This window comes from Gadus macrocephalus, chromosome 13 (assembly GCF_031168955.1).
Source record: "Gadus macrocephalus chromosome 13, ASM3116895v1".
Taxonomy (NCBI): domain Eukaryota; kingdom Metazoa; phylum Chordata; class Actinopteri; order Gadiformes; family Gadidae; genus Gadus; species Gadus macrocephalus.
In genome coordinates, this window is record NC_082394.1 from 11926085 (window position 1) to 11949125 (window position 23041).

The 23041-nt window shown below is 43.3% G+C and overlaps 1 protein-coding gene across 4 annotated transcripts in view; it reads right to left on the reverse strand.

Annotated features, from left to right (window-relative positions):
* asic1b (acid-sensing (proton-gated) ion channel 1b) overlaps nt 1-23041 on the reverse strand; it is a 133427-nt gene that overhangs the window by 16531 nt on the left and 93855 nt on the right. For 3 of the 4 annotated variants that reach the window (XM_060069545.1, XM_060069543.1, XM_060069542.1), the window contains 2 exons: nt 6386-6536; nt 3702-3829 (listed from right to left, as the gene is read on the reverse strand). In XM_060069545.1, the coding sequence (XP_059925528.1) occupies nt 3702-3829; nt 6386-6536 (279 nt within the window). Of the gene's footprint in view, nt 1-3701; nt 3830-6385; nt 6537-12130; nt 13136-23041 lie in introns of those variants that run through there. The other variant, XM_060069544.1, reaches the window with a different exon arrangement.

Here is a 23041-nt window from a genome sequence, read left to right on the forward strand (position 1 = left end):
AGAGGCAGAGGCAGAGACAGAGACAGAGACAGGGAGAGACAGAGACAGAGGCAGAGGCAGAGACAGAGCCAGAGACCAAGAGAGAGAGAGAGAGAGAGAGAAACAGAGAGAGAGAGAGAGAGAGAGAGAGAGAGAGAGAGAGAGAGAGAGAGAGAGAGAGAGAGAGAGAGAGAGAGAGATATACATGGGAATCGGGTCTTCTGTAAACGTGACATTGTCCACGTGCATAGTCCCCTGCCTCTGCCCAACACAGTGTAACAGATTGCAGTGGAGAAGAAACTGAGCGCTTCCCTCCTAACTCCATCGCTTCCTGCCCCTATATTCATTATGTATGATTCCCAGGAGCCAAATGATGGGGTCGGAAGGAGTAATTTACGTTACGCCGATGTGCTCACCCATTTCAACCCGTAGGAATTATTTACAGTTGAGATAAAATCCACATGCGGTTCATTTTATTTCCCACAAGACAGCAGCATTGAGCATTCTGATTGATAGAGGGCACGTTGTGTGCGTGCGCCTGGCGGAGACAGTGGGCTTGGGGGTGGGGGGGGGGGGCACACACACTAAATGAAGTTGGGAGCTGTCAGAAACCACTGATAAGATATTAAAGCACCTTTCAAAGCAGCTACAGGTTGGGAATTATTGCTCACCAAGGTGCCTATATATATATATATATATATATATATATATATATCTGTCTCTATAAAATAGGTTAACATTGGGACAGCATAGAAGCGAACTCTGAGGCAGGACTTAAATGGCAACATAGATAGGAAGATACTAGTCTGACTGGGTTCAAATTGCACTGAATGACAACTGTAATACATAATACGTGCCCTTTTGATGCTGCAAACACCAATCCAGTTATCTACATCCCGCTGACTGAGGCTGGCTCTTGATTTGCCCTCTGAGACTAGCAGATATCCTTTAACAGGTGATTTACATCTTGGTGTTCTGCTAAAAATCTGGCTTGCATTTTTAAGAGACCACAGACAGCACATGAGGAAGATGACACAAGATCCTTGATTAGGTTTTAAAAACCGAGAGTTTTAGTAAAATACATTGGCCTTAGCTCTTCATAAGTCAAGGTGTAGCCACAACGTCTGAAAACAACGTGAACTATGATAAGCAGTTAAGTAAAACCAAACAACAAAGCAAAATGACAAAGCAAATGGACTTAAGTTAAGACAACCACACCAAGCTACGTGTTAAAGAATCACACTGCACACATAACATTTGGGCAGGAATTGGGCAGTGTGGCAGCAGTATGGAATTATGAGATCCTTCCTTAAATGTTTTTTCTGTTTGGCACTCGGCTTCAAGTAACTTAGTGTGTTTTTCACTTTTACACAAGGTTGGCTCCTGCACACATCACTTTAAGGCTGGGAAAGTAATTGACAAATACCTTGACTTCATCCATCAGTTCCTCATTTTGTGTGAAGAAGCGGTCAGGTATTTCAAAGTACCGCCTGTTTTTTTATCCTGTTGGGTATCTCTCTGGAAAAGCCTATACCCATTGACATTCATCTCATTGTTGATTAAATATTTGATGAGCAGTCGTTGCCTGACAAGTGGGTGCTGCCACAGCCCACTTCAACCCATTTTTTTTAATAATTGTATTTGTGTAAAAGGAACGGGAAAAATGTGTAATATAGCCCAATACAGAAATAATAACATATTTCCTATTAATTGACATGACGTGCACCTCAGAAACACAGACCCCTGCTCAACGTGTGGCCGCTGCCACTACCTTGCCACACTCAATTGACGCCCCTGCAATAAAAGCTAATTAATGCATTCTAACACAATCCTCTTACATGTCTATCAATATCAATTGATCTGATTCAAGGTTTATCCCACAACTACCACTTCCTCTGTTCTATAAACAAACGCCTGTGGTTGCAGTGCCATCTCTTCACAGTCGAATCCTTGGCTTGTCCTTCCTCCCACTAAGCAGTCTCCTCCGCCTGATCAGGAATGGTCATTTTCTTCAAGCACCACATCCTCTGCTCTTGCTCAGATCCCGACTGCTCTCTGCAGCTCTATAGTGATGCCACGGATTTAAAGTGCACTGTGGTTCTGGCATTGTGGCTCTAGTGGTGGGGGGTATCAAGTGGAACCCTGGATTAAGCCATGATGGTGCCTCTCCGTGAAAGCCTTTAACCCCATTAGCCTAGGATCTAGCCGTCCCGACTGAGTAGCCGTTAGCCTGACGTTAGTCTCCGCCTCTTCCGTTCCCTTGCAATAAAAGTCACCATGTGACTCGGCCGGAACATCTGATACATAGAGGAAGTTCAACCATTCAGCATCCTGGTGAGAAACTCAACTTCTCATGGGCTGCCAACATTGTCAACGACATAAATGAAGACGTAGCTCAGGCGGGACACTGGTAAATTTAATTGTTGTATTTAAATTCATGGGTTTATTCCGTAAACGGGTTGATCCATTCTTTTACACAGCTGAGCCATAGTTTTTCTCAAACTGTTATTCAAAGCGTACGGCCCGTTATGATCATGCTTGGTGATAATTATGCTGTTTTGACACAGTTAATCAATGCCATGTCCCAGTCTTCTATGATTGAAAGGCAGGCTCTGCAAGATTAACCTGATGTTATCCACACCAAGAGACAACAGTCATTTCCAGCACTGCTGACTTAGATACACATAAAAAACTGCTCGGACCCAGAAGGGTGAGCATGTTCTGGTCTGCTTTAAAGATGCTAGCAAAACCAGAACAACTGGTTCAGCCCGTTAAATAATCTTTGCCTGTACAGCAAAATAGCATGAGGCCATTCATCAAAACAAGACAAATAGGACCCCAATGGATATCAGCATCACCAAGCACCATTAATCAGACTTCTGCCAGAGCACAAAATGTTCATCAATAACCTCTGTCTGAGACACTGATGTTACCATGACATGTCAATATGGCCAAGCTAGTCAGCCAAACAGAGGAACTCCAGTACATTGGTATCAACCCCGGTTCTTTTTCTGACTTTGTTGGCAGAAGCAACGTTTTTGTTTCTGGACCAAAAGCGACAAAATAAATGACGTAAAATGACACAACACAACGTCTTTACAAGGTTTCCGACTGGAGTGGTCATTGAAAGAGACATTTGGCCTTCACTGATTGCCCACTTACCATTGTGACCTTGATGGAGGAAGACGGGTGGATGGATGGATGATCAGTGAGATGTAGAAGGCATGGAACGGGAGCCGTACTAGTATTACTACAAGTCTGCAATCTGCACCATTCAATAAATATGTCTCTGGCTTTGTTTCATTTCCTACTGCAGCAACATGACTCAGCAACGACACTGTTCAGAAACCCAATACGTGCTGGAAGAAGGTCTGAAAGAGACATTTATATGTACATGGAGAATAAAACCTCCCAGGAATAACAGGAAAATAATACTGCCATGTTCGACCATCAATCAAAAGAGAGGAAATACCTAAATAATTTGCGATCGGAAACCCTGAAACAAACCAAAACTTGTTCAACAACTGGTTGAAAAAATTTGTATTTTCCTACTACCTTTCGGCTCTTATTACTATGCTATTTACTTTTGTATGATCATCTTCTTTCAAGATGAAATTCTTGCGGAACCTGGCTATGACAGCAATATCTTACAGTGTAGTTTAGAATTGACAATCAGGCTGCATGTATCCTAGTACTAGTACAAGTCATGTGTGGAGACCTACCCGTTGTTCCTGACAGGAGACGAAGGTCTGGAAGCCGGGCGCCACCCCGAAGCCCAGCTGGTCAATGAAAGGAGGCTCATCCTGGGTGTGGATCTGAACTTTGATACCGGCCTCGAATGATGTTTCGTCTGTGGAGAGAGGCCAGAGAGACAAGGGCTCTAGCAAGGGCGGCATGATCTGGTACAAACACTGCACATATCCACACTCGTGTGCATGCATATAGACCACATCCATGAACCATAAATGTGTTATTACCTTCAAAATAAATTACATTTTGTGGGTGGAATATCATTTCATGGTAAATGACATGAGAAACCAGGCTTATGGCTTAAAACAGGTTTATGTTAGGGCAATACAAATTTTATAATGAGAACATCAACGTATCTGAAGGAGTCCTAGACTGTTGTAAGTAGCCGGCAGGAGATTTATTTACCATGCGGGTAAAATCAGAGGCAAGGGAGAAATTTATAAATAAATGATTAAAGGGATTTAAGGACAAATCAATGGCACTGACAGTTTGACTGCAGCACTGTGCCTCTATGGATTTGACGTCCCATGTGGCAGATGGGCCTCCTTGATACTGAGATCAGCACGCATCACAAAAGAACATGCGGCGCTGGCCAAGGGCTTCAATGAGGACCCACATTATTTTCATCACGTTTGTGGGGATCGCCAGACTGCTTATCGGGCCAGCGAGGCCGCGGCTGGCTCCGAGCGATTGTCTTTGAGGAGGCAGGGTCATATGTAATGTCTGTTCTTTTCCCTGAGCATCTTCCAGGTCGTCACACTTTATCTTTGACTGTGATTCACATTCGTGTCTTGGTTGCTTTCTTTTTCCTTCTGTCTGCCTCCCTCCCTCCCTCATATCCATTCTTCCCTCCCTCCCTCCCTCCCTCCCTCCCTCCCTCCCTCCCTCCCTCCCTCCCTTCTATCCCTTCTTCCTTCCTTCCCTCCCTACCTCCCTCCCTCCCTCCCTCGTATCCCTTCTTCCTTCCTTCCCTCCCTCCTTTGCCTTTAGGGGTTGCAGTGTGACGGTGTGGTGTCGGTCACAAAGCTTTTAATGGCAATTCCAGGAAGGGACCTTATTCCTTTGATTACCTCATATACATAACTACCACTCAAGAGCCACTTAGATGGGCTGATGCCTCCTTTATGTCCTGGTCCATCTGTCAATGTTATAAAGTTAGAATAATGATATTTGTCCCTAACCTTGAGTCAAATGGATCAACGAACAGAAATACAATTGCCATTCTAGGATGTTGCTAGCCAGTGACGCCTGAAAATGAATGATGGTGGTCTACAACACTGTGAGAGGCCTCGTATTCCAATGGCCTTATTAATACTAATCACTCTGTGCGCTGCAGTGTTATTTACCAGAAACCTAATTTAGAGTAATTGACCGCAGAATAATAGCCTGTCTTACATGAACCCAGCAATATTAATCTTTTCTCTGTATCTCCATTCTCGTTTTTACAAAGGTGATGCAACCAAGCAGTGCAGCCAAATAGAAACACTCTGGAGAACCTTCTCTCTTCGTTGCTTTGCTTTGCCACTATTTCTACCTCCATTTTACATCTAAAGATATACAGTTGGATCGCCTTTCAAACCAGGCCAGCACTGTCAAGAAGACTGTGTGTGTGTGTTTGCATTAGCATGTGTGTGTGTGTGTGTGTGTGTGTGTGTGTGTGTGTGTGTGTGGGGGGGGGGTCCACCGTGAACAGACCCTTTTTAAGGGTTTTCTATCTGTTTATCTGCCAAATGGAGATTCACTTATTTGAATGATGAGGAAACTGAAACACAAAGACCACAGTTTAATATGAGAACAATAGTTCTCATATTCAATATCCATTTGTCAAGACATTGAATTGTTGCTAATCTATAGTGCACGTGACGTGGGTTTAAAAAGGGTATCTTCTAGATTTCTGGCTTGCTCACATTTTACAATATTCGTTAACTGCATGTTAGGAGCTCTTATAGCTCTATGCATTGTACAAACATTTACATATTTGCAGATTTGTATCTGGCTAATTATTTGCTAATTTAGGAATTCAATGTTAAGAAAATACCGTGAATAAAAGCCTCATCCAGTACCAACAAAGCAGATTTCCTGACCTTTGACAGAGTCGCACTTTGGGAGATTAAAGCCAATTTGTGAGTGACTTGGCTGGCGGTCCTTGCGGTAAGGTTGGAATACACATAATTGCTTATTTCATTGTCCATTCAGCAAATCAGATATAAGTCTATTGGGTTTGCTGTTTCAAAGTAGTTAAGCGCTTTATGTTTCTGTGCAACAGTGCATCCAAAATGAAAAGCATCCAGCATTGATATAAAAAGTGATGCAAAAGCATTTGGCTACCTGGTTATAAGTCATTCGGCTTCTGCTTTTTTGACAACAAATAATGGGATATAACCTTCAGAGGAAGTGGTAGGCAGTATGTCAATATTTAACTGGATGAGCAAAAAAACGAATACTTCGATATTTGTCTGTATTCTTTCTTTTAAGCTTCAAATCATGCGGTAAATAAACATGACTTTGATGAGCTACATTGCCACTAGGTATGCTAGAAAAGGATAATCACGTTGACTTCAAAGAGACTGGTGCATTATGCAAGCCTGCTTCTTGAGTCCCATCATTTAACCTCAAATCGAAAATGAAAGCGTAGGCAATGCACTGTGGGCCTTACCGGTCTCTCCCCACACTGGCAGATACTCATCCTGTTGAATGTCAAGCATCAGCTCCAAGCCATTGCCCATTCCACCCTTCATCGTCACCATTAGAGGGCGGCCATCCTGGCCCGAATTGAAGGTGTAGCATTTCCCGTAGCGGGTGAATATCTGAAATATAGCAAGAACATGAAGAGACACATTAAAGGGGTATTCAATGTAGACAGGCTTTTTACCATTCATAATGCATAACTCAGTGTAACATCAATATAATTGTTTTATTATGGTGTACCAACTTTATAAATTATATTTAAATATGATCATCACCTCTGCCTTTCAGTTGTAAACATCAGAACTTCTTGTTTTATAAAACGGTTGATAATGGTTAAGAAAAGGAAAAATAACAAAAACGATGCCGGTAACCGCAGTAAGTATATCTATGATGTCGCTATGGTTATTTTCAGGCATTCTGGTTTAAACAGGAGGGCTTTGTGACTCAAACAGAAAAGAGCCATAACAGAAGGGGAACAGTGCTAATGGTCTTTTGAAAGAGTTTGACTTCTATAAATCAGATCGTTACTCCTGATGTAACCTTTCAGTTACACAAGGGGAACCACGTGGATGTTCAGCATTAAACAGTGTCCGTCCCCCTTCACATCCCTAGGTGAGCTCCTGTCCTATTATGGAGGGTTTGGCCATGTCGCTGACAATGGAGAGTATCTATTAGGAACAACATGTCTATGAGATTGAATGACCTATGGGCACATAACAACAACAACAACAACGACAACACATGATTGGCTACAAACTAATGGAAATGTAATCAAATTAAGGACATCAGAGAATTGTATACAGTGGACGAAGCCAAAAATCAAACTCCTCCCCATTGTCTCCATGCCTGTCGACCTTGGGCTGGATGAGAAAAACAGCTTAAGTATCTTGTTTTGAAAGGGCAGGCTTAATGGTGCACAATGTATTCACCATATCAATGAATACATACATGCCATTAACTATGACGTGGGCTAAAGGAAAATTACATGTTATAGCTGAAAGAGCAAGGGGAGGATAAGGTAACCAGTATGCATTAAGGAACAGAGTTTAATAGTTTAATCAGTCACTCCATTATATTAAAGCAAAGATACTTGTGGAGCTGAATCTTGCAGAAGGATGTTTTGGGTTTAACCGACGACTCCATCCTTTGCAGTTTGGAAAAAATGAAAAAGACACAATAGGGTAGTGGGCAGGGAGAAACAAATCAGTGGAACGCAACACAATAGAAAGTGAATGGTTTTGTGGCACATTCATGCCAGACTGAAGCATACAGGCCAAAGGGCAAATGGGATCTTCTAAGCTTTTTTGATACATTGCACATTATTTTAGGTTGCCAGCAATCTGTTGAATTTATGTTAGCTGCTATGGTTGTGTAATATTGGCATGTTTATGTAATTTCTTTAATTTTCTATCTCCAATAAATTCTCCCTATACTTATTTCCTAATCATTGTACTTTAACCAAAGCCAAATTGAAAAAATCCATCCTATTGTTTTGTGCACATAGACACAATCTAATACTTTCAACAATGATCATATTAGAGCCTAGGTGAGGCAAAACTTACATATGTGATTTGCGCGGCCTTTTATCATTGTTGCTTGGTAATCATTTGGTAACTCCATCTCTGAATCTACTGTGTAGAACTACTGAGAGAAAAAGATTAAATTCACTTTAGAACCGGCTATTATCATAATATCTAAAATTTTCTTAGAAAGTCTTGATTAGCTGAGCACATAGAATCCTGACAAATCATTCTCTTTTCAGACTTTTCGGACGAGAAGGTGTGTGTGTCTGTGTATGAGCGTGGGTGTGTGTTAATGTATTTCTTTATGTATTTGGCATCTCTGGGTCTGCGTCTGTGCGTGTGTCCGTCTACGTATGTGTGTGTTAGGCTGTTTACGGACATACCTTCCGATAGCCTGAACACAGCCTACAGCTGTGTCTCGTTTCGAAGGCGCAGAGATTGATTAAAAGGTTTGAATGTAGGGGGAGGAGGGAGGAGATTGTCGTTAACGTTGCCTTGGTAACCAGAAGGTTGTGCTGAACGATGCAGCGCGGGGGATCGGGGGATCGGTCCGGTGACCTTGGGGGGCTCTGGAGTTTCTTTGTGGCTTTGCGTTGACGGAAGCACCTGGGAGCCAAGACTGGGGGTCTTGAGATCTTAACGCGCACGCCCCTCTCTTCATTATGTGGCGTTAAATCGAACATCGTTAGATTTACTCTGCCAAGACACACTCCTCTCTTCCTAGCCCTTCTCACGCAAGTACCCGCTTGCACCGCTCACGTCACTCACACACAAACACACACGGACATATGCGCACACACGACATGACGGACAGATACACACACACACAAGTGAAGTCACACAACCCCCCCCCACACCCACACCCACACACACACACACACACACACACACACACACACACACACAACCACCAACACACAAGGGAGTTGAGTAAATGGGAAACAAGGATGATTACTATTCCTTCGAAACAAAGACATAATAAGAGGTTGGAAGATTATGTGCGCCTCATTTTGGATTCAACACATTTCACTCAACTTTGAAGTGGAAATGAAAAGGTGGCAAAAAAACTGCACTGGAGTGGCATCTGCTTCCTCTACACTCCCGCAGTCTTAAGACATCTACAACTAACACTATATAAATGTCCACACCTTTAAACTGAAAAACAATCCCTCAAAAAAGTCACACACAGATCACACAGGGCAGGAATTCAGACATCACCTTTGGCCGTTGTCACAGAGTGCCGAGATGTCACTGTCTGTCTGAGATGAATAATTCACCCTGGGACAACAAGAGAATGTAGAGCCCTCCTCGGGCTATCCTTCACATGATGACGTGACAAGGGTTCACAAGCTGCTCCATGAAAACGGGGCCAGGAAAACACACTCTCTCACTCGCTGTTCGATGAAGTCTGAGATCAGAGGGGGGAGAAACACCGTGTCCGGATGTTTCACAGCGAGACGAGCATGCACACAACGTTTACTCAGGTAATTTCCACATTTCGTCAAAGGCTAGATACTTTAAAGGGTAACGGCACACAAGTTTCCGTTGGCCTCCAACTAAAGCTTTCCACAAGCGCTCCTTGTTGATATTCCCGTAAGGGTCTTACCAAATAATTGTTGCACAGTGTTCACTTGGGGTATTTACTTTTATGTATTTGTAAGCAACAAATGAGGGTTGATTTTATCAACATTATTTATACCTGCACATTGAGTTGAGCATAGAGCTGAGAGTGAATGTCCTGTTCAAAAGGCGCCACCTCTGATCAGGGGAGGCATTTCCGATCCCTCCGCACACTGACAAATCTATTGTTCTTTGATGAAGACTCCAACAGGAAGCAGTTAGTCTGCCACCTCTCCTTTCTTTTACAGGCTAAAGGAACTATAACGTTGGTGGTTCAATAAGCCAAACACGAGGGAGAAGGGCATAATCCTCTCTAACAAAATTGGTTGGGGCAACTGCAATCAATAGGCCTCCCCTGGGTGAACGCTAGGAGGGAACCTGGCTTCAGTGTTGACTGTTGTTCATCACCGGTATAAAGTGGAGTGAGGGATTGGGTGGAGGAGGGAGGAGATTGTCACCATTGGATCAAATTAACATAGAGAGAGAGAGGGGTCCTGCATATAAATGCCCATCTGTTGTTTGGTGTGGAATTGTTCAGCGGACAGGTGCTTGTTATGCCTCCCTGCCACGGTTCTCTGCTGTGAACAAACGCCATTGGTTTAATTCACTCCAGCAGCTTTGCCTCATCTTGCTGGAGGCCAGGCAAGTGGGTCACACACACACACACACACACACACACACACACACACACACACACACACACACACACACACACACACACACACACACACACACACACACACACACACACACACACACTGGCCAAAACACTGCCACGCTTTTTGCTTTGAAGTGGTAACACAAACAGCTTTATGGTTCTGGACAATACTTTCTGGAAAATATGCCCAGGCATTGCCTGAATAATGGTTAGGGAAAATACACCGTAAACACTGTTGTGGCAGTAGTTTTGTACATTCGTCATACATAACCTTTCTGTATAACGGTTTCAATAGTGGCTGTATGATTTGTGCATTTGCCAAGGTGATTTGTGAGGGTCAAATTATTCAGTTTCAAAAAGAAAGATAGACAACACACAACATATAACATATAAAATATTACATTTTACATATAAGCAGTGCTTAGACATACTTTCCGGAATTTGTCCAAAACAAATATCAGCAGTTACTGTGACTGTTCTGTACTAGACTAATCTGTAGATCTGTACGAGAGAGACATAGCTACAGGGTCTACAAGGTTGATGTAGGCCCTTTCCACAGTAGTCATGGAAGGAAAATCACAGACGGGCGTATAGTCTAGATAGATAGATCATTTATTGTCCCCTTGGGGAAATTGTTCTCAGTGAATAGGCCAGATACACATGACCGTTAACCACAACAACAACATAAAAACTACTACCCGTGCCTTGGGTAATATAGAAGCAGATCCAGGAAGTGTTTCAGCGACACTTGTTGTTGTCCTACGATGACACCTCTATGAAAAGGGCAAATGACAAAAGTAAAGGTTGCTTAGCTCAGCATAGTGCTACACAGCTACACTGTAGCTGTGTAGCACTAGTGGAGGCTGACCTGTCACATAGCCGTGGATATACAAGGGCTGCCTTATTATGAACCGACCCCACCTAAAATAACTGAATATACATAGTGCTTTCTAATGGAAGTAGTAATTAAACTTTCATGCTAGGATGTCAGTCTCAGCCGAATATACGCATCAATGCTTTGACTACTTAAACACTCCTTTCATGCGGTTGTCAAATCACCCTGTCCTGGGAGTAGGCTTGGGTCTATTTCAAAATATAAAAGGCTTATAAAAAAGGATTGAGCTATATGCACTGATCCTTTTATAGTCCTACTTTAATTATTGCTGCCTTTCCACCAGAATGATCCACTCAAACCGCGTCCCATTTCACCCTGCTTTGTGATCAGATATAATCAGCAGAGCTGGAGCTTTCCGACGAGGCCGGCACTAAAGGCTCTTCATCAGGGTGTCAGAGTGTGCCATAAAGCGCAGCTAAATGAATCTAAAGTCTTCATTAGGCATTGACTGGTCTCCAGAGAGCATGGGGTTGTACAGACATTGATTTAGCTGTAATGGACGAGAAAATAGGGCACTATATGAACCAGGAGAGAGAGAGGCCAGGGGGCTTACTCAACCGAGCCGGATGAAAGGACTAGGGCACTCATACCGATGCTCCCGCGGCTTTAGCTTTATTTGTGCCCCTCTCTTCCGCGTTTGTATGTGTGAGTATCTGTGTTTGTGGATAGAGAACGATAATGAGAGTTCAATAACGAAAGAGAGAGAGAGAAAAGAGAAGGGAAGAAAAAGCGAGATAGAGAGAATAGACTGAGAAAGGAAGGGAAAGGAAGAGAGAGAGGGAGAGAATTAAGAAAGCACCGTGAGGCGATGAGGCTAAATCCCAAATGTAATGGAAAAGAGCATTCAGCTCTAAACCAAATAAATACAGATGGTGCGTCTACACGCTCACCGCAGAGCGACGAGACCCAAAGCAGGCTTCACCAAGTAACGCCCAGGATAAAAAACAACTAACGCACTAGCCTCTCCTGCATGCCAACATCCAAAATAAAAAACTTTCCCGCTGTCCACACACTCACGGTGCTGAAATTACGCGGCCCGCAGAGTTCTCCTTGGTACCGACAATACAGCAGCATCTCCTCCAGCTGGTGTCCCAGGCGGTCGAGCAACTGCCTCATGGAAGGCTGGGACTCCCGCGGCGGAGGGAGAAAGTGGTTGAAGTCCAAAATTCTGGCGAGTGGAGACCAGGGGGGCTCGGCGCCGTTCGGGCTCTCGCCCTCCCCGCTCCGCGGCGCCAGAGCCTCCCGCGCCGCAGCGGACACCTGCCAGTTCTTCCCCAGGAGCCCCAGCCACCTGCCCGCACTGAATATGTCCGTCTTCTTCATCCGCCGCGGCAGCAGCAGGTTCTGGTTGCAAATGGTCACGGCGGGGAAAACGAGCCGCTTGGCGTAAATCATGTGCGCCTTGGTGTGCACGGGCGACGACAGCAGGTAGCGCACGCGGTTCGAGGACCAGGTGAAAAGGAGCGCAAGCGCGGCCAGAAAAGCTAGCAGCCAGGCGACCCTCCGCGGGTAGGAACCGCTGAGGAAGACGTGCCTCAGACCGTGGAGCGTGGTGTATTTTAAGAAAAGCTTCCCGGCTTCGGCGAGGGAGCCCGGTCTCGGTTTAGATCCAGAAGCGTCCCCCTGGCACATTTTTACCTTAAAAACAGGTTGCTAAAGGTGAAACCTTTAGCACCTTTGACGAACCTTTACCGAACTAACAGCATGATCACAGTGAATTGGGGGAGGGGGTGGGGATAGAGGGGGAAGTCCAAGCGTCTCCCGGATGGCCGTCGCCGTCTCGTCGCTGGTTTATTTTGAAGGGAGAGGGCGCGAGTGGAGCGCACACAGCGCGCGCTCGCCTCGCTCGGCTCTGAGAGAGCGCGTGGGGTGAGTGCTGCTGCTGCTGGTGGTGACGGGGTTTTGTTAGTCGCAGAGCGGAGCGCTCCCTCACGCAGCTTGACCGGGGGGCGCCAAGTTATTCCAAATGATTTAGACCACCGCCAGCCAGCTGCAGGCGGTAGGCAGGGTATAGGCTACTAGCCCGTGGAAGATTTCCTCCAGGCGCTGTGTTTTTTTCTTCCCCCCAAGCCGTTTTGAGAGACATGGGGGGTGAACGGTTTAAAAAAACGATAGTTAAACACGTGTGTGTGTGTGTGTGTGTGTGTGTGTGTGTGTGTGTGTGTGTGTGTGTGTGTGTGTGTGTGTGTGTCTAAGTGTCAATTTTTTTTAATCCTGTAGTACTTTTTGCCATTCACTCACTCACTCGTTCCCAGTCACCCACCATTTAAGTCTCATTTCTTGGGAATATCGTTTGCTGCGTAGTTGACTGAAATCATCGCCTCCAGTGGCTTCAGACGATTTGTCTTCCTTTTCTGGCTTGTCACACGGATCTCCACACCCGCCCTACAAACATACACAGACACTATATTCCCTCCCTAGCCCCACGATTTGCATTCTTCCTGGAAACTAAACGCTGTGTAGTCTACTTGTAGCTCAGAATGGAGGGTCTCTAACCCCTTGAATATAGCAGCTGCACACCACAAATGCAGGTGGTTTAAGACTCATGCGAAACATTCCACAAGCTCAACTCTTAAATGATCTCTTCTCCATATATAAACAACGCAAGTTGTTGTCTCCTAAATGCCATGTTAAAGCGTGCTAATAAAATGATGCAGTGCCCCCGGTAAACGGATGCAAATACAGCGACCGCACATCGTTAACACGTCCCTGGAGACAGCTGCGGCATAACTTATTTTAAATAGGTTCTGTAACCTCCAGCTGCACTGCTTTCTGGGTCATCCGGGAAATCGGCTTCCAACCGGAGGAAAAAAAGAAACATGCCCGAATGAACCCCCAGCATCAACCCCTTCAGGAGGTTGGTTAAGTGGAGATGTATGCCCTGTTGGCCATCATCATCATCATCATCATCATCATCATCATCATCATCATCCGCGTAGCAGAGTTCTAGTCCTGAGTATTTCCTGGCTGTGGTCCAGGCCGGCTCATCCCTGAATACCACCATACCAGATCAGAGGCTCAACACTTTATTATGCATGTGTGCGTGTGTGTTTGTGTGCTTATGGTTGTGGTTTGTGTGTGTGTGTGTGTGTGTGTGTGTGTGTGTGTGTGTGTGTGTGTGTGTGTGTGTGTGTGTTTACGTGTGTGCTTATGTGTGTGTATGTGTGTGTGTGAGTGTGTGTGTGTCTATCTGTGTGTGCAGGCATCTATCTGTATGTGTGCATATGAATGAGTCGAGGTAGGTAAATGCACAAGGGAGGGAACGAAATGGCTGGTGAATAAAAGAGTGGGCACCGATTGAGGACACCTTTGCTGTTTGTGTGTGTGTGTGTGTGTGTGTGTGTGTGTGTCTGTGTTTGTGTGTGTGTGTGTGTGTCTTTTTTTCCCATAGGGAATCACAGTCAGCAGTGCAAATAGAGCATGGAAAATCATGCATGTGAAGCAGAAATTCTCCCCCACGTCCCGCCCATCTCTGGCGGATGCGACTCCCCTATCCCATAATGCTTTCCCATTTCCACGTGATCCCATGTATGATGCACCGGTTAAGCCCCATTAGGAGCACATCAGGAGTTACAGCGGGGATGTTTACCAGGGCGTTGGGTCACTGTTTAGCCTTTGAACACCATGGTTCCTTCCTTTCGGGGCAGTTTGCCGGGGGGGGGGGGGGGGGGGGTCTGACCAGCGGCAGTGAGTCACCAGGCAGCGTGCAGAGAAGACCCCGTTGGGCGGACACGGTTTGACATGAGAGGTCTGGCCGCTCACCTGACCTTTTCAATGTTTCCAGTTTGTGGAACGTGTCTGGACGTTTAGGGGTTGTGATGACATTCAATTCAATGTATTCAAACCGGTACACTCCTTCGGTCATGCCTCTGAAGACCATGACTGCAAAGGCAGAAGTACAGATATATGCTTTTTAAAGGTATTACTTTACACTATTCTGGAGAGGGGCCTTATGTAGCAAATGTTTACACATAGGGTAAAATAGATACAATTAATAAATAAAATTGATATCGTAGTTACCCATGTTTGTGCAGAAGAATGTAATATAAAATGTCCCCCATATACTTGTTGCATATGGCCATGATAGATAACCTATATATAACTTTAAAACACAATTGTTCAATCCCTCGTTCAGGCAGCCGTGCTGAAAGCACATTGCAGGCGGGAGCTCTAACAAGCTAATCTGTCCGGGCAATGGGATAATTATACTCAAAAACAATCCCTCTGCAACTGCTACAATTAAACTAAATACACTGCTATGTGGTGCTATGAAACCCCAGTTAAAGACTTGCGTTAATCCATCCCTTTGCTCTCATTCCCGACGAGCATGGGAGAAAACAGGGAAAGCCATTAAGGAGCTCTTCCCTAAAGCAATCCCAGGAGTGGGGAGCATGGACTATGTACTGCTTCACTGGGACTGGCAGCAAATTATGAATAAATCCTGGGGTAACTGATGAATACAACATTCCCAACACTCCCTTTATTTATTCAATAAAGAGCGAAAAAAGACAAATAAAGACACAGAAATGAAGCTGTTTCCTTGATTAGTATTGGCTGGAAGTAGAGAAAGAAGGCTATGACTAAAAGTCTATTGATTTTCCAGGGTTGCGTATTCTCCAATAGAACAAGCTCAGAGTCTATAAAAGAGCCAGTGCAAAAATGCACAGGCATTTCAAAAGCTATTTAGCCTTTCTACCAAAATCCATCATAGAAAAAAGCATGACAATGCTGTCTTTCCAGTATTTTATATTTTTACTTAAAATGGGACTACAACCAAAGAAAAAGACTGGATCAGTTGGAGTGACGGTGAATCTTGGAAAGCTACCAGCACCATGAGTGGCATTTCACTAGTATATTGTTTACGCTCTTAAATGACCTGTCGGCAGCCCTTAAGATATCGCTCAATCAATCAACCAATCAATCAATTATAGTTGCATGCATAATCTTTTAGTGTGTATGAACATCAAGCAAACCCATATGGCACTACTCAAATATCTCAGTCTCTTTGAATGTGTATCCCCCAGTAGCAGCTTAGTCATCGAGTTAAGCACAGCGTGCGTAATACCCACACACCTACCAGTATGTGGTATGATTATAATTTACATAGCATCATACCTATATATAAATATATCATCATATCATATCATATCATATCAATATATCAACAATCATCGCTTAAAGACTGACGTTATATCCTTCCGTTCCTGAGTGATGTAAGCAATCAAGCAAGATGGTAAGGCTTTTTTTCACTCAAGTGCTTTTAGTATGATGGCTTGTATTACTGCAATAGTATGTCTCAAAGTGTGGCAGAGACATGCAATCACCTACCTATGCACTTCAGACACAAATCAACAAGGAGCCAGAACAATAAAGTGGGCCCTTTCTCTAGGCTAGCTGACATTGTTAACTACGCCATCATTCAGCTCCTCAGCCAAGGGTGGTTGAAGAATTTGCAGTGGTAGGGGTGCTAAATCAAAACCCATGTCCTTCTTCACACATTGTCGGTCCGACAGTCAAGCCAAGTCCAGTCAAATCCAATCTATTTATAGATCCCTCCGTTGAGTCGCACAGCGCTTGAGCGATTTGACAGCACTTCATAACATTAAACTTATAACCAGAAAACTCTGACAAAAGTCGCCGGGAAAATAAATGACTCTTGAGCAGGAACACATCAACAAGGACACTTTCGTTCAGGATGGCTAACTAACAAGGCATTAGTGATGAAAGTGTCTGACTTTTCATTTTACAAGAGAGACGTCGGGGTGCTACATTTGAAGACAGGGGCTACCATCTGGACCTGACTTTCATAGCTTCTAATAAAAATCCATAAACCAGAACAACCAGTTGCACTGACAAACCATTCTTCACCATGATTACAAAATATACGCCTATAGCCACAACTGTGAGAAACACAATATTCGGATAAAACAGTTGTGGCTAGTAGAGAACATATGGGATTCTATTTTTACGAGGAAGCGATCCATGTGGATTTTATATATTATTTGGCCTTGGCTCAACTGGTTTGAATTAGGTTTACTTGTGATATGACTCATGAAAATGGTATTCTGCAAAACTTGCCATCCCTTGACATGCCAATTAATGCCAACATATTTGTTTATTTTGGTTCTAAACCAGTTCATCACTGAGGAAACCTTGGTTTTGGTCTAATTATTTTAAGAACTATATACATAAGACTCAGAAACACTAGCTTTACTTTGTTCCACTACTGAAGTAGCTGGAAAACTATGTGGGGACAGGAAACCAGCAGTAGATTCAACATGAAGCAGCAACTTCCTTTAACACATATGCATGGTCTCTGATACCATAATGCACACATTATATCATATCACCTGTTTCACATGGTCTCTGATACCATAATGCACACATTATATCATATCACCGGTTTCACATGGTCTCTGATGCCATGTAACACACATTATATCATATTCACAATGATTTATGGTCTCAGATGCCATAAGGAAACCGTTATATAATTGTAACCGTTTCACATACTCTCTAATGTGAAAATTCTCGAATACTGAAATACATCTCTGACATGATTAATGGACAATTTAAAGATACAAGTGAAGAACCTAATAACAGCAATAACAGATAAAAAAAGTTAACCCATAATGCCTTATGTTATTATTCTATGAGGTTTAGCGAAGATACAATTATTGTGTGATAGATTACAATCATATCTCGTGTGAAAGAAAACAACACTGTTTCAGCCCATCTCCGGATTTTATTTAGTTGGAATAGTTTGGACATACATAAATCACCATGCAACGGATGGCCATAAAATAAAATGCGTTATCTCAACCACTTCACCAAGTCAATAAAAATACTTAATGCCCCATTCATTTGAAATGGGAGTAATAGGATTGCACAACATTGCAGATAGTCTCTGGATAGTGGCTCTGGGGGGTAAGACACATAATAAGGGTCCTTCACTGCCTCCATAGATGGGGATGGATTTGCACTCCAGGGTATTTTAGAGTCACAGAATGCAGCAAATCAAACTGTCAGTCTGGGGGCATACAGACCAGGCCAGGGTGAGCCTGGACCTTGGCCTGTTTTCTCTCTCTCTCTCTCTCTCTCTCTCTCTCTCTCTCTCTCTCTCTCTCTCTCTCTCTCTCTCTCTCTCTCTCTCTCTCTCTCTCTCTCTCTCTCTCTCTCTCTCTCTCTCTCTCTCTCTCTCTCTCTCTCTCTCTCTCTCTCTCTCTCTCTCTCTCTCTCTCTCTCTCTCTCTCTCTCTCTCCTCTCCTCCCCCCCCCTCCCTTTTACCTTCCACTGAGAAATCTTCCACAAATCTTAAAACAAGTATAAATATTAAAAACTGTAAAAATAACCTAGACAAAAGACAAAAGCTAGACAAAAACAATGAAAAGAGAGAGAGAGATTCAACAGTTAGGCCTGGGGCGCTGGGTAGCTGACAGAGGAACAGGTTGTGATTTACAGAGACAATTTTCCAGGATAATTGTGTGCATGGTCTACTCTTAGGGACAAGAGTCACTGAGGAGCCCCACTCTCCCTACAGGGTAGAGAGGGGGACTAAGCTGTGGCATTGAATATCAGTAAAGGCCGAAGTAGCGGAAACTTGACACTAAAAATCGATAGTTTGACCTTAAACATTGGAAAATAACTCACCTTTATGAGACATTGTGCGCCGATTGAACTTTTCAATAAAAGGACGGCATGAAGCGATTAGGCTCCACACGTAATGGCCAGGGTCAATTGTAAGTGGATAAGCTTGTGCCACGGCAGCTCTCTCTCTGAATGATTTAATGAGTTCATTTCTTCCGTTGTGCAAACCAAAGAAAACATATGACATGATAATATAATCATACGGTCTGGTTGCTCCTCAGTTGTAGGATAATTATATCATTCATTACACTGTTCCCGGGGACTGGAGGCCCATGTGAAATTCGAGTGGTAATTACTTGATGGAATTATGAAAAAATCACAAAACAACAAACACAATCGTTTAGTTAGGTTAACCCGTGAGGATTTGAGTGCGGGACTGAATCTAGCCTAAGGTAGCTTCACATAAATACTGAATTATCTTGAATTAAAGTTGGTGAAGCAGTGTTCATAGAATAGTCTCAGGGGTCGTGTGTACAGTACGGTACACAAGGATGAATAATGGATAAACATGATCTAACTTTGTCTTAATGTTGTTCAGGGTTCGTTCTCCCCCTTTCCACCTGCTGTCCTTCGACTTCTCATTCCCCCATTCCCCTTACGTCCTTGTCAATCTTTCCCCCTGCTTTTCCCCCAATCAGTCTGTCCATATCTACAAGTTCAGTTCCTTTGTTCCCTTGTCTGTTTATTGTCCTTGTGTCTCGAGGCCTCGAGGTTCCCAAATTCTAAGTCTTTTCTGCCAGTTCATGAAATGGAGATTTTTGAGTTTCTTTATCAAGGCCCTTTGTTAGGTTTCCCGAGTTGTAGTCTACGTTTGGATCCTGTACTACAGTGTTCCACTGCCCTGCCAGCAGCGGACTCGACAGATGGTGCTTCGACACCAAAAATAATACATTTATATCTTTTTGATTTTTTTTTTATCCTTTTGTATTCCCCACAATTCCCCATGAATTGACATGCTTTAGCTCTCCTTTGAATGCACAGACATATTTAAAGTGGTTATCTAAGCCTTTCCATTTGTACTCTGTTAGCCTTGAATCTGCTTTAGGTAAGATTTGAGCATTACGATCAGAAGAAAGAGCACGATTTTGAAACCAAACAACCCATTAAACCACCCCTCCCTCTTGTCCCCGTCACTCCCTATGTTTCTCAGCCTTTGGGAAGTCTTGTGTTTCACGTACCTGTGATTGACAGGCCTGATGGATTCCTGGAACCAATCAGGGGAGATATGCCCTCCAGAAATGAGCCGGAAGCCGTATTAAATCTAAATTGGCTCATCCAGAGGCGGACACAGTCAACTCGTAGCAGATATTCTCAGAAAGCAATTCACTCATTGAGAGCTGACAAATCGCTAATCCATTTCTCACAAATGACACTCAAATAATAGATGTTAAATCTTACCTACGGCCTCTTTAACTGATGGATCGATAGATGTGATGGATCGTTAGCTGGATGGGGGAGATTATTAATTTTAGACCGCAAGGTGTAACGAAGGGAACTCCTGCCTGCAAAACAAGACTCAGGCAGGATAACAGAGCTAATTTATCCAGGCAGTCATGCTGATGGACGGACAGACAAAGACAGAGAGAGAGAGAGGGAAAAAGAGAACGAGGTAAAAGGACATGGCTTTGATGAAAGACTATTAGAGGGGCCACCGGCTACAGCATCACTTCCCTGGTTGCCCGGACTTTGCACTACCCATTTGATGCTTGGGAAGAGACAAATTAATGTTTTTTTGGTAAAATAAATTGTCCCTCTCCACCTGACATTCATGAATGAACATTTATCGTAAAAAATCCCTCCCAAATGTTTTATGGGGTCTCTTAGGGTCTGTGTGCAAGCCAGCACTCTATGCCAGGGGTGTGTAATCTAAAAAGTTATATAAAGGCAGGAATGTAAGTATATGAATAATGTAGGAGCGCAGTTTAACAAAAAAGACTGTGGATAAATACAATGCATCTATACATCTATCTATGGATCTATTCATTTATGGATCCATCTTTGGATCCATTTATCTATCTATCCATCAATGGATCCATCCATCAATGGATCCATCCATCAATGGATCCATCCATCTATCTATCCATCCATCTATCTATCCATCTATCCATCTATCCATCTATCCATCTATCCATCTATCCATCTATCTATCTATCCATCTATCTATCCATCTATATGTCTATCTAGCCATTAGTGATGGGTTGGTCACGAACGATTCGGTCAGAACGAACGAATCCCGAAGGTGAACGAAGAGAACTGATTCCCAAAACAAGAGAACTGATTATTTTTTCTTTTTTTTGAAACACATAACAAAAATATGGTCACGTAAATAAAATATACAAACGAACAGAACTTCGTCTCCCCGCGATTGATAGAGTCTAAAACGTTCTCAACGATTCAGCCAATGAGAGTACTACAGCAGGTAGCAATCGCGTTGCCATGGCCCATGGGTAAACAAATGATAAGGCACTGCCACACAAGTTAACTAATGATCGCTGTAGACTTCAATATCATGCAAGCACTTTGTTTTCTTTTTATTTAGATCTACATCACAATTGCATTCTTTAAGTAAGTATTGTTTTTACCTACCATTACGAGTCTCGTTTGCTATGTAGGGTATTCGCATAATGGTTCGGCTGCTGCTTGCTTAGGTGCTTCACTGATTATTAGCGCTACTTGGAAGACGCCATGTAATTCTTACAGCACCCCGGTATTTATGAAAAAAGGCACGTATGTGCTTTATATATAAGCTTAATACTTACACTTAAACTGGGTAATTTCGCCAGAACATTAGAAAGTAGTAGGCTACATGCATGTTGATCAACATTTATTCCATGAATTCCGATTCCCTGCCAAATGACGTAACAGACCATCTGACTTAACGAACGAATCAAAGAAACAAATCAAACGAACGAATCGTGATAGTGAACGGTATGTATGTATGTATGTATGTATGTATGTATGTATGTATGTATGTATGTATGTATGTATGTATGTATGTATGTATGTATGTATGTATGTATGTATGTATCTATCTACCTTTCTATCTATCAATCTATCTTTCTGTATCAATCCACTGCATTTAATTCGATTTTTCAATATGTTTTTTCAATATAGGACATTCAAATATGTGGATGTTTTGGTTTAAAACAGCACACTTCAGTACTTAAGTCCTCAATAGACAAGCTGTCCGGTCCAGCCCCAAAATATTCACCAGGCTCCACCAGTCTAATTGTCCTAATCAGAGGACAGCGTACTTCATTATGTTCAATACAGCCTATTCACGTTCATTAGAATGATAATGATCATGCATCGCTTGAAAGAGCTGCTGCTGTTGTGGAAGCTTTTATCCGGTAGTGACATCTCTGAAGCTTATCTTTTTTGACAAGAGGTGCCTGGTAGAGTTAGTTTGCGTGTGCATGTGAAATAGTGTATATGTGTGTGTGTGCGTGTGTGTGTGTGTGTGTGTATGTGTGTGTGTGTGGGTGCCTGTACATGCATTTGTAAACCAAATGTCAAGGGATGTCAACCTCCCACACTAACAAGTGTAGAGCTAAGGAGGATAGGGAGCTTGTTCGTTTGGGAAACACATTTCCCTTGTGGTGTCTAAAACCACTCCAGGCACACAAATAAACACACACATACAGACAAACACTCACCCACACGCACAAACACACAGACATGCACATGCACACATACGTACACACAAAATGGCCACAAAAAATAGATAGAAAAGACTGTCCAAAGACAGCAGTGCACTGGGTTGAATCTAATGGAACTTTTATTTTGATCGAATTTCAGTAAACAGAGATATGGTTCCTCTGGAGATATTTATGATTGTGTGTGTGTAAGCTTGTTGATGGGGCTTTGTATGCGTATGTTTGTGTGTGTGTGTGTGTGTGTGTGTTTGTCTGAGTCTGTGAGTCTGCGTGTCTGTGTGTGTGCGCACATAAACATGTCAACTCTGCATTTATATCATAAGGGATTCGCTGTTAATTGTTGGCATGTTGGCTCCATTTTCTTTTTTTTTTTACATATTTTTTTCCTCTTCCCAAATGGTCTCATATATCCAAATGTTTTGCATGGGGTTCTGGAGGCACAACAACATTAGCTCTGGCGGGAAGCCTCTCTGCAGGGCGGCCTGGCCACAGCGCCAGGAGCCAATTCCCCTGCTGGTATTTCAGCAAAATGTTCTACACTCTTCCAGTCGGGCTAGCATCATTAGCGCTTCCCATTTGCATCCGCTGTGCTTATTAGGCTGTGGATGTGCATAATATTATCACA